The 12,916-nt window shown below is 44.4% G+C and overlaps 1 protein-coding gene across 1 annotated transcript; it reads left to right on the top strand.

Annotated features, from left to right (window-relative positions):
* Nucleotides 1-1,808: 1,808 nt before the first annotated feature.
* On the top strand, nt 1,809-4,018 carry LOC119365786 (probable fucosyltransferase 7). The gene is made up of 2 exons (XM_037631429.1): nt 1,809-2,091; nt 2,215-4,018. The coding sequence occupies exons 1-2, from the start codon at nt 1,935-1,937 to the stop codon at nt 3,744-3,746; spliced, it is 1,689 nt and encodes a 562-aa protein (XP_037487326.1). The 5' UTR covers nt 1,809-1,934; the 3' UTR covers nt 3,747-4,018.
* The last annotated feature ends 8,898 nt before the right edge of the window (nt 4,019-12,916 follow it).

Here is a 12,916-nt window from a genome sequence, read left to right as displayed (position 1 = left end):
GAGAATCAATGTGGCAAGACTGGAGGGATGAAAAGAAGATTCTGTCGGCTATTGAAGATGTGTGACTTTATGTTGTTGCCGTGTTTTAGTAGTTTTTTAGCTGTTAATTTTTTCTGGTGCCCTCGTGAACTTTGTTATTTCCTGGATGATGATGGTAGGCAGCCCTGTAGGCTTGTTGGCTTTTGGTGATGAATCAATCGTGTGGGTTTTTGCGGCGCTGCCCTGAATTATGCTAGTCTTTCGGTTGAGTATTGTGGTTCTGCAAGTTGGTTTTCAGTAATGAAAATCGGAAGGGGGAAGCCCTTCTTTGATAAAAAAAATTGTTGAAATCAGCAGAAAGACGGAGCGAGATCTGCACAAGTAAGTCATAAAACTGGTTCGAGATCTGCACAAGTAAGTCATAAAAATGGTTCGTGGACTTACTGGTCATCTTTCATGTTTAGACGGACCCATAACTAAATAGGTCATGATTCATGGCCATCTCATCTTTCAGGGTAGACCGGCGGAAGTGCAAACGGACAGATTGGGCGGATTTCCATAGAGTCCATATAGACGCCTGGATATGCATTGGTGAAGCAGTTTAATTACCCCTCATGTGATTTTCCCTACAGTTATTTGTTTTGTTAGGAAATACAAAATCATAGTAAAGAAAATGAAAATCGGTATGAGATTGATACACTCTGTTTATTATAGCCAGACCTAACCAGGTTAGGTTGCATGTGCAACTATCAGAAGTAGAACACATGCTAGATGGCAACTTACTACTTTTATTTTAATTACCAAGAAGTCTCTTAACATGTGTCTTACTCAATGTAGGTGGTCGCCAACTAATATCACATTGGTGCTTTTTGGTTTGGATTGGGCATCATTCATGATGTTATGCCATTGTTTGCCAAGATTGTTGGCGTGCTGTCAAATTAGGACTATTTATTGTTTTCCCTTATTATCTTCCAATTGACAGATTTGGTGCATTAGTACATGAAACATCAAAAAGCATCGTGATTATGTGAAAAAGGGTATGTTTTCTTCATACTGTATTTATATATATTTGCCCTTTTTTATGTTGTTTGCTGAATTTTCGTACTTTGGCTTCTCTTGCAACACCATTGCCACAGTTCCATAATGAGATACATATAAACAAATATCTTTAGGAGATTGTGATGTCTACTTTAGTAAGTCTATTACTCTTAAATATATGCAGTTTATTTACTGAATATAAGATAGTGTAAAAGCTCTAGCGGTACTTGCCCACCGAGTAAGTTAATACAAAAGAGAACAAATGCATTAATTATTTGTTCTGACCAAAGGTGGGTTCAAACACAACATTTTGAAAGCAAAAAATAAACGGACGTTTACCACTGGCCAAGATCCAACAAGTTCTATATTACCATTTTTCCTATGAGTTACTTCCTGTCATTAAGCAGCATTTGCACAACCGTCGGTTGCACGCTGCCAGTCCTGTATATATAGCTCTATCAGCCCCGCGGCACATGCATGCATGTTGCGACCGCCGTGGGATGTGCATTGAGCGGGTAAGGTCTCCAGCGCGGAATTGGTGGTGGTGCTTTGTTGATTTGGTCAGCTCGCTCTAACTTGTAGTAGGATCATAGTTGCCACTTTAACCCCGCGTTACTCATCCCGTCCATTCCATGAGGGCACACACAAGTCGAGGTCAACGCATGCATCTGCTTTTCTTCGTGACTACTCGTTCCTCCTAGTGGAGTAGTATATATGTATGTATGCATGTAAGCAGGCCGTACGTGGAACAAGGAGGGCCAAAAAAAAGAGAGAAATGCATGCGGTCTCCTCAAGCATCCACGGGCACGAGCTAGGCAGCCGGAAACTTTGCTTCATACAGATATATACAGGTGCTGCAGACAGAATGCATATATAGCTAGCGCTTGGCTGCCTAGCCTAGTAGTGAACTCAACAAGATGGAGGGCGGCAAGGCATCCACTTCCACTCAGCGGCAGCGGCAGTCGTCCGGCGGCGTTCGGCCGATTGTGCTAGTAGTGGTCGCGGTGAGCCTGGTTGGCGTGCTGTTCATGGCCACGCGGGTCTCGCCCGGATGCCGTCCACTCTTAAAAGCTGGTACGTACGTACGTACAGGTTGATCTTGCACTAGACTGTATATGTACAGAGGGAGGCATTGTCGGTATATATACCAAGTCAAGTAATCGACGACATGCTTCAACTATATCTATATGCATGTAGTGTACCAACAAGGAGTAGGCCGTGCCGGCCCCTCCGTGACGACGGCCGATCCGCTCCTCGGCGGCCTCCTCTCGCCGGACTTCGACGACCGCTCCTGCCTCAGCCGCTACCGCGCCCCGCTCTACCGCCAGCCGTCGCTCCACAACCTGTCATCGCACCTCGTCGCGCGCCTCCGACGCTACGAGTCCCTCCACCAGCTCTGCGGGCCTGGCACACCGGCCTACTCGCGCGCCGTCGCCCGCCTGCGCGAGGCCATGGATGGGCATGCGTCAGCGCCAGCACCAGCTGCGGCATCATCCAACGGTGCCAGCTCCGACGACCCCGAGTGCAGCTACATCATCTGGACCCCCGTAGAGGGACTCGGCAACCGCATCCTCTCCACCGCCTCCGCTTTCCTCTACGCGCTGCTCACTGACCGTGTCCTCCTTGTCCACCACCCCGCCGACGACCTCAACGACGTCTTCTGCGAGCCCTTCCCGGGCTCCAACACCACCTGGGTGCTCCCGGAGAAAGGCTTTCCCATCCAGGGCATCAAGGGGCTCAACGTCCGCACCCGGGAGAGCCTCGGCAACGCGCTGGGCCGTGGCAGGGACCCGCCGGCGCCGTGGCTGTACGTGCACCTACAGACCGACTACAAGCCGGACGATCGGCGCTTCTTCTGCGACGACGGACAGGACTCGCTGCGTGGCGTGCGATGGCTCGTGCTCCGCTCCGACAACTACTTCGTGCCGGGCCTCTTCTTCCTCCCGCGGTACGAGGAAGAGCTGGCCCGCCTGTTCCCGCGCCGCGACACCGTGTTCCACCACCTCGGGCGGTACCTGTTCCACCCGAGCAACACGGTGTGGGGCATGGCGACGCGGTACTACAGCTCGTACCTGGCCCCGGCGGAGGAGCGGGTGGGCGTCCAGGTGCGCGAGTTCAAGTATGCGCGCATCTCCGCCGACGAACGCTACAAGCAGATCATCTCGTGCGCGAGCCGCGAGAGCCTCCTGCCCGCCGTCAAGGACGCTACTCTCCCGAGCTCTGACTCTGACCACCACCAGCAGCAGGAGCAGGAGCAGGAGACGAAACGCAAGGCCGTGCTCGTGGTGTCGCTGAACGGGGACTACTACGACAAGCTCAGCAGCCTGTACTACGAGCACCGCGCGGCGGGAGGGCACGGCGCTGTGACTGTGAGCGTGTTCCAGCCGACGCACCTGGGCATGCAGCACTCGGAGAAGCGGCAGCACAACCAGAAGGCGTTGGCTGAGATAGTGTTGCTCAGCTTTTCGGACGTGGTCGTCACGTCCGCCCAATCCACGTTCGGCTACGTCAGCCAGGGGCTGGCCGGGCTGAGGCCCTGGGTGCTCATGCTCCCCGCCGACGGGAAGGTCCCCGATCCGCCGTGTCGTCTCGCCTCCACCATCGAGCCCTGCTTCATGAAGGCGCCGCACTATGACTGCCGGACCAGGGGACACAGCGACAACGGCAAGCTGCTCCCGTACATCCGGCAGTGCCAGGATGTATCGTATGGCGTTCAGTTGGTGGAGTAACTCGATCAGCTCGCCTTCAATCAATTTAATTTTGGCAGCCTCCCTCATCGTAGCTTCATCATGCATGGCCTCTTGGTCTTGGGGGCAATCATCCTAGTAATTTCGTTACTATCTGATTTGCCTAGCTAGTTGGTCCACCGATGCATGGGTCGTATAAGATTTTTCTCTATGTTTGTTTTCCTTTGTAGTTCGGCTATTTGTCGGGTAAAAATAATGAGAATTAGTTACTTCTCAATTAGTTGCAACTCTCATCGAGTAAGAATCACGACGAAATCTAATGGGTTTCATCAGTTTTAAATAATTGTAACTGAAAAAACAAAGTTGCCATCCACTGCAACTTACATTGTGTACGATCGAATCATGATTCAAAGACTGAGCTGTAAACTAATTTCCTGGTGGATCTAAACCATGAAAACCATAAAATAAAGACTACGATGAGTTTCTGAGCTCCGTATAACAATCATAGTAGACATTACTAGATCGTTAATATGCTTTTCATAAATAATGTGTTGAAAGATGGGTATGTTTTCTTAATAAAATTTACATGGCACAAAATGTTGAAACTATTGCACTACTCAGCCATACTAAGTAATGCATAGAATCGGACAAATAACATTAGGAATCAATGAAACGCTAACATGTCATACATTACATTTTGGATAGTACACCTGCATAGCATCACCAAGTAATACATAATACCGGCCCTAATATGAGATGTCATATAAAGAGTTGAAATATATATGTGCAAACCTCGAGAAAATGAGTCATACAATTTATAGTTCCCTGGCCATGCATCAACTCCAGTATTAACTACACGGACTGAGCTTAGGTAACTAAGGAAAACAGTTCTTTGCAAAAAAAAAACTAAGGAAAACAGTAATATTGTCCCTACTATGGTGTTATTTTTTGCATTCCAGTGTGATATAAATTTATACATAAAAGCCTAGTCAGATAGGTAGCGGGTATATAATAAATGTGTTATTGCCTGACCTCATATTGCTTCTTTGAAGGTAGCAGAAGTAGCGTTGATGCCACGATGGCTCCAGATAATACATGGCATTGATATTTGTCCACGATGGAATGGTAGATTCAGTCTATATCGAACTCATGCACCAAGGGGTTTCTTAACGTCATACTGAAATCGGATCTGCAACAAGTTATCCAAGTTGCTCAAAAGGACCACAATCAAGCATACTCAAGAAGTACCAGATAGTCAACAATCCTTTCTCCTTTGCGGGGTCTATACAAACAATACTAGATCATTAATGGCGCACGTTGCCGCGCCTGTCTAATTTGGCTCTATAATTTTTAGGGATAGGAAGCAATCTGTATATAATTGTTTACAATGCTTTGGAGTGGTGTTGTGCTTTCTTGCCTCTCGTGCTTGTCTCCTTCATTTTACAAATCATGGTATGTAATTGAAGATAGGAATCCTACTGGATTGCAAGAAAGCAGTGTGTCGATCTTTTTTCTTAGGTCTGATGGACATTTTTCTCCTCAGTGGCGTGTGTGCATTCTTGTGCGGGTTGTCATGTCGTCCTGTTTGCCTTGTTTTCGTGGGCATGATGTGACGGTTTTTGCCCGATTTTCAATCAAATCCTAAGGGACCGAGTTTTAAAAAAATGCACATATGGACATATTGAGGTGAAATACTAACCTCTTTACAAATTATTCAAGAAGGACGTTCTGAAAAACTGCAAGCTGCTCTGCACCATGCATAGTGATATTGTGGCTAGCCTTGTGGACAAAAGATAGTGTGATTGAAGACCTACAATAGTCCAGTATTCAAGATGATAGCACCAAAAAGGTATAATTACTTCAAAGGAAATAAAAATCCAAATAACAGTATTGGCATAGAAAATATACACTTATAGTTGTAAGATGTTGATGGCAAAAGTAGAGCTTTTAAGGTTTGGAAAGTTCGCTCTCAAGTAGATACACGCATCTCAGAAATAATTCCACTCTAGCTTTAGTGTTCTTGAGCATTGGCAAGTTATGTCTTATGACCAAATCATGAAATGCCTTCTAATCCTTGTAGACCGGAAATCAGTAACTCCAACAGAAACATTGCAGTTGCAGGGTAACAAGAATGACATTGTTGCTTTAATGAAAAAAAAATCATATACCAACATAACTAAATATCGGATATACAAGACAAAATGGTTTTACAATAGAAAGAAACCTGGTGATGAGATGCCAATAAGAAAGTGTAGCAAGATAATGTGCCTCATAATGGTAGCCTTGTGTCCTTGTACATCCAGCATGGCTTGTCGCTGGAGAGAAGCTGGACAATATATTGAAACAAAGGTAGGAACACATATGTTCATCATGCTATTGTTTCATTTGATTCATTCAACGTGGGACCTTGCCAGCAGATTTCCATCATGATACGAACTGCCCCATAAAACTCAAGGGTCCATACAAAAAAAGCTAAATTGCATGTGTGCAAGAGAATGCTGAAGGAAATATGCCCTAGAGGCAATAATAAAATTATTATTTATTTCCTTAATTCATGATAAATGTTTATTATTCATGCTAGAATTGTATTAACCGGAAACTTAGTACATGTGTGAATACATAGACAAAACATATAGTCCCTAGTATGCTTCTACTTGACTAGCTCATTAACCAAAGATGGTTATGTTTCCTAACCATAGACATGTGTTGTCATTTGATGAACGGGGTCACATCATTAGAAGAATGATGTGATGGACATGACACATCCGTTAGCTTAGCATTATAATCGTAACAGTTTCTTTGCTACTGCTTTCTTCATGACTTATACAAGTTCCTTAGGCTATGGGATTATGCAACTCCTGAATACCGGAGAAACACTTTGTGTGCTATCAAATGTCACAATGTAAATGGGTGACTATAAAGGTGCTCTACAGGTGTCTTCGAAGGTGTTTGTTGGGTTGGCATAGATCGAGATTAGGATTTGTCACTCCGTGTTTTGGAGAGGTATCTCTGGGTCCAGATACGTCTCCAACGTATCTATAATTTATGAAGTATTCATGCCATGTTTACAATAGTTGTATATGATTTTGGTATGATTTGGTTAGAACTAACCCGGACTGACGTTGTTTTTAGCAGAACTACCGTGGTGTTGTTTTTGTGTAGAAATAAAAGTTCTCGGAACGTGCTGAAAATCAACGGAGATTTTTTCTGGAAAGTATGAAAAATACTGGAATAAAAATCTACCGGAGGGGAGTCCCGTGGGCCCCACGAGGGTGGGGGGCGCCCACCCCCTGGGGCGCGCCCCCTGCCTCGTGGACTCCTCGAGGCCCCCACCCTGACGTGAAATCAACGCAAACTCCTCCTATAAATACAGAAACCTTTGGGAAATAACCTAAATCGGAAGTTCTACCGCCGCAAGCCTCTGTAGCCATGAGAAATCAATCTAGGCCCTCTCTGGCACCCTGCCGGAGGGGGCCATCATCGCCATGAAGGCCAAGGACCATAGGGAGAACTGATAACCCAGAAGTATAGGGGATCGCAACAGTTTTCGAGGGTAGAGTATTCAACTCGAATTTATTGATTCGACACAAGGGGAGCCAAAGAATATTCTCAAGTATTAGCAGTTGAGTTGTCAATTCCACCACACCTGGATAACTTAGTATTTGCAGCAAAGTATTTAGTAGCAAAGTAGTATGATAGAAACGGTAACAGTGATAAAAGTAATAGTAACAGTTTTGTAGTGATTGTAACAGTAGCAATGGAAAAGTAAATAAGCAAAGCATAATATGTGAAAAGCTCGTAGGCATTGGATCGGTGATGGATAATTATGTCGGATGTGATTCCTCATGTAAAAGTTATAACATAGGGTGACACAGAACTAGCTCCAGTTCATCAATGTAATGTAGGCATGTATTCCGAATATAGTCATACGTGCTTATGGAAAAGAACTTGCATGACATCTTTTGTCCTACCCTCCCGTGGCAGCGGGGTCCTAGTGGAAACTAAGAGATATTAAGGCCTCCTTTTAATAGAGTACCGGAACAAAGCATTAACACATAGTGAATACATGAACTCCTCAAACTACGGTCATCACCGAGAAGTATCCCGATTATTGTCACTTCGGGGTTGTCGGATCATAACACATAATAGGTGACTATAGACTTGCAAGATAGGATCAAGAACTCACATATATTCATGAAAACATAATAGGTTCAGATCTGAAATCATGGCACTCGGGCCCTAGTGACAAGCATTAAGCATAGCAAAGTCATAGCAACATCAATCTCAGAACATAGTGGATACTAGGGATCAAACCCTAACAAAACTAACTTGATTATATGGTAAATCTCATCCAGCCCATCACCGTCCAGCAAGCCTACGATGGAATTACTCACGCACGGCGGTGAGCATCATGAAATTGGTGATGGAGGATGGGTGATAATGACGACGGCGACGAATCCCCCTCTTCAGAGCCCCGAACGGACTCCAGATCAGCCCTCCCGAGAGAGATTAGGGCTTGGCGGTGGCTCCGTATCGTAAAATGCGATGAAACTTTCTCTCTGATTTTTTTCTCCGCGAAACGGAATATATAGAGTTGGAATTGAGGTTGGTGGAGCATCAGGGGGCCCACGACACAGGGGGGCGCGCCCAGGGGGAGGGGCGCGCCCCCACCCTCGTGGACAGGGTGTGGGCCCCTTGGCCTTGATTCTTTCGCCAGTATTTTTTATATTTTCTAAAAGTTATCTCCGTGGATTTTCATGTCATTCCGAGAACTTTTGTTTTCTGCACAATAAACAACACCATGGCAGTTCTGCTAAAAACAGCGTCAGCCCGGGTTAGTTTCATTCAACTCATGCAAGTTAGAGTCCAAAACAAGGGCAAAAGTTTGGAAAAGTAGATGCGTTGGAGACGTATCAACTCCCCCAAGCTTAAACCTTTGCTTGTCCTTAAGCAATTCAATTGACAAATTGAAAGTGATAAAGAAGAACTTTTACAAACTCTATTTGCTCTTGTTGGTGTAAATATGTAAAGCCAGCATTCAAGTTTTCAGCAAAGATTATGAACTAACCATATTCACAATAACACTTAGGTCTCATATTTACTCATATCAATGGCATAATCAACTAGCGAGCAATAATAATAAAACTCGGATGACAACACTTTCTCAAAACAATCACAATATGATATAACAAGATGGTATCTCGCTAGCCCTTTCTGAGACCGCAAAACATAAATGCAGAGCACCTTTAAAGATCAAGGACTGACTAAATATTGTAATTCATGGTAAAAGAGATCCAGTCAAGTCATACCCAATATAAACTAATAGTAATGTATGCAAATGACAGAGTGCTCTCCAGCGGGCGCTTTTTAATAAAAGGGTGATGACTCAACATAAAAGTAAATAGATAGGCCCTTCACAAAAGGAAGCAGGGATTTGTAGAGGTGCCAGAGCTCGATTTTAAAATAGAGATGAATAATATTTTGAGCGGTATACTTTCACTGTCAACGCAAAAACTATGAGATCTCGATGTCTTCCATGCTACATACATTATAGGCGGTTCCCAAACAGAATGATAAAATTTATACTCCCCCACCACCAACAAGCATCAATCCATGACTTGCTCGAAACAACGAGTGCCTCCAACTAGCAACAACCCTGGGGGAGTTTTGTTTAATTATTTTGATTTGCTTTGATCTTTTTTGATCATGGGACTGGGCATCCCGGTTACCAGCCATTTTCTCGTGAATGAGGAGCGGAGTCCACTCCTCTTGAGAATAACCCACCTAACATGGAAGATACAGATAGCCCTAGTTGAAACATGAGCTGCTCGAGCATACAAAACATAATTTCATTTGAAGGTTTGGAGTTTGGTACATACAAATTTACTTGGAACGGCAGGTAGATACCGCATATAGGAAGGTATGGTGGACTCATATGGAATAACTTTGGGGTTTATGGAGTTTGGATGCACAAGCAGTATTCTCGCTTAGTACAGGTGAAGGCTAGCAAAAGACTGGGAAGAGACCAACTGAGAGAGCGACAACAGTCATGAACATGCATTAAAATTAATTAACACTAAGTGCAAACATAAGTAGGATATAATCCATCATGAACATAAATATCGTGAAGGCTATGTTGATTTTGTTTCAACTACATGCGTGAACATGTGCCAAGTCAAGTCACTCGAATCATTCAAAGAAGGATATCACCCTATCATACCACATCACAACCATTTTAATAGCATGTTGGCACGCAAGGTAAACCATTATAAGCTCCTAGCTAATTAAGCATGGCATAAGCAACTATAATCTCTAATTGTCATTGCAAACATGTTTATTCATAATAGGCTGAATCAGGAACGATGAACTCATCATATTTACAGAAACAAAAGAGGTCGAGTTCATACCAGCTTCTCTCATCTCAATCAGTCCATCATATATCGTTATTATTGCCTTTCACTTGCACGACCGAACGGTGTGTATAATAATAATAGTGCACGTGCATTGGACTAAGCTAGAATCTGTAAGCATTCAATTCAAGGGAGAAGACAAGGTAATATGGGCTCTAAGTTAAATCAACAATCATGCATATGAGAGCCACTAAATATTTTCAATATGGTCTTCTCCTCTCGACCCCCAAAGGAAAAAAAACTATTTACACGAGAAAGCTCCCAACAAGTAAAAGAAGAACGAGAAATCTTTTTGGGTTTTCTTTTAATTACTACTATAAGCATGGAAATTAAACTAACTATTTTTTTTGTTTTCTTAAGGTTTATCAAACACACAAGAAGAAATCTAGAAAAATAAATTAAACTAGCATGGATAGTACAATGAAAGAGTATGAGCAATGAAAATAAAATTATTCGCTTGGATGCTTATTATGGACAGGTTGAACACAAAGGATATGGTGGAAAAGGCATTGGCATTTGGAGGATGGAGTTAATTGTGTGCTTTGCCCTGTGCAAGCTAGGGAAACAAGAGATCATCTGTTCTTTAATTGCAATTTTAGTGTCAGAGTTTGGAACTACCTGTAGATTGATTGGTCCTCTGGGGACCTCATGTCTGCTGTGGTTAGCAATGCTAGCGGGAGCTTCAGGAAACCCTTCTTCACTAAAGTGGTATTTATTGCTTGCTGGAATATCTGGATTATTAGAAATGCTAAGGTCTTCATGCATGAAAGAGCTGGATTCAATAAATGGAGAAGTGCCTTCATCCATGATATTACATTAATGCAATATAGAGTGAAAGCTTCTTATAAGGATGATCTACTTAGATGGATCTCCTTCTTGCCACCTTGAGGCCTTTTTCTTGTTCTTCTAACTTGTTTTTTATCTTTCTTGACTTTTATTAGTTTGATTACCCCTTGTAATCTCTAACTGTACTTGTAATTGTGCTCTCTATCAATAAAGTTTTGATATGCTGTGGGGGTTTCCCCTACAGTTCCCAGCCAAAAAAAAACTTCATCATCATCATCACCACGCCGTCGTGCTGACGAAACTCTCCCTCGACCTCACCTGGATCTAGAGTTCGTGGGACGTCACCGAACTGAACGTGTGCAGATCGCGGAGGTGCCGTGCCTTTGGTGCTAGGATCAGTCGGATCGTGAAGACGTATGACTACATCAACCGTGCTGTCGTAACGCTTCCGCTTTCGGTCTACGAGGATACGTAGATAACACTCTCCCCTCTTGTTGCTATGCATCACCTAGATAGATCTTGCGTGATCATAGGATTTTTTTTGAAAATACTGCGTTCCGAACAGATGCAGCAAGGGATAAACCTTATGAGGGAGAGAAGCAGATCAAAGAGTCGTTTACGTGCTTGGAGGAGGGTCAAAGTGTGTTGTCTTCTCATTTCGTTCATGCGTCCGCGCCCAATGACGGTGGCCCCCACGCGCACCGCAGCCACCCATTCAGAGGGTGTATGCGTTGCTACAGTCGGCGCAAGCAGGCGCACTACATGCGCCGACTATAGCGATCTAACGGGCCAGCGCAGGCGAAGACACCGACAGACGGGGCTTGCTGAAGTCCGACACATAAGAGTGGTCCCAGACCTGCCTTCAGTCCACTCGTTATGGACATGCACCGATTGTCATGACCGAACCAACCGGCTCGGGTGAAGATGCCGATAGGCGGATCCAGCCAAGCTCTCGTGCACAGGCGGGGGCACACCGAAGTCCTCCCAAAGACCGTGGCCTCGGGCGCGCCGTCGGTCCACCCATCATGGACTTTCCAAGCGGTCGCCGGGGTCCGAGCCGTCCGGATAGATCAAACGGCTCGGAGACGCCCCAAGAGGCTCCCGCCGCAAGCCACCCGGCAACGGACGGTCAAAAGCCTATTTTCGCCCTCAAGCAGCCCAGAAAGATGGGTACTCCAACATCTTTTATAGGAGTGTTTCACTGCTTCAAGAGTCGCGTGTGGGTGGCTGATTGCGAATAATACTCTCTCCATTTCATAATGTAATGCATCTTTTTTAAAAGTCAATGCTCACAAACTTTGACCAAGTTTGTGGATAAAAATATTTACATCTCGAATGCTAGATATATAACATTGGATTCATCACAAGATGTAGTTTCATATTTTATATATTTGATACCATAGGTACAAATAATTTTCTTTATAAATTTAATCAAAGTTTGTAAAACTTAACTTTTCAACAAATATATACGCGCTATATTAGGAAATGAAGAGGGCGATAAACTTTGGTTTGGTAGTGCAAAACTCGCACGTGCTACAGCACTCCTTGGCCCCACTGCCATCCAGGAACCAAATGGGTTCCCACTAGGAACAAAAGCCCACGAGTCCTCACGCCAGATCCATCCATCTGCTCGACCATGTTGCACTGAGTGACAACAGTTAATCCAGATGGAAGTGATCATCAACTAGTACTATTAAACCATCCCACAGTTAACCTAGTCGGTTAATTTGTCCTTAGCAATCCCGAGGCAGGATAGCTAGCTGCCTGCCTTTACCACAAGACGAAGAAGCTTCATCAAGCAAGGGCCAGGAGCCATTGACGCTTTGACAGTACGGCAGAGTCCGGCTCCTTTTTCCGTGTAGTTGCTTGGAGAATTACCTAGCTTTATTTTGAAGGATTGATCGGTAACTTTTGTTGGATCTTGGATTGTTGCGCCACAGTAACATGGGCTGAGCTGCTGATTGCTTTTGTGGGGCAGCGCGAGTTAGGGGTTGGAATTAAATATGAGTACCATGG

This window comes from Triticum dicoccoides, chromosome 2B (genome assembly GCF_002162155.2).
Source record: "Triticum dicoccoides isolate Atlit2015 ecotype Zavitan chromosome 2B, WEW_v2.0, whole genome shotgun sequence".
Lineage (NCBI taxonomy): Eukaryota > Viridiplantae > Streptophyta > Magnoliopsida > Poales > Poaceae > Triticum > Triticum dicoccoides.
This window is presented reverse-complemented; position numbering and strand designations above follow the sequence as displayed.

Bases quoted from the DNA above. Each gene is read 5' to 3' on its own strand.
- LOC119365786 (XM_037631429.1), top strand. From the start codon at position 1,935: ATGGAGGGCGGCAAGGCATCCACTTCCACTCAGCGGCAGCGGCAGTCG. The intron at 2,092-2,214 runs GTACGTACGTAC...ATATGCATGTAG, and splicing joins CCGTCCACTCTTAAAAGCTG to TGTACCAACAAGGAGTAGGC.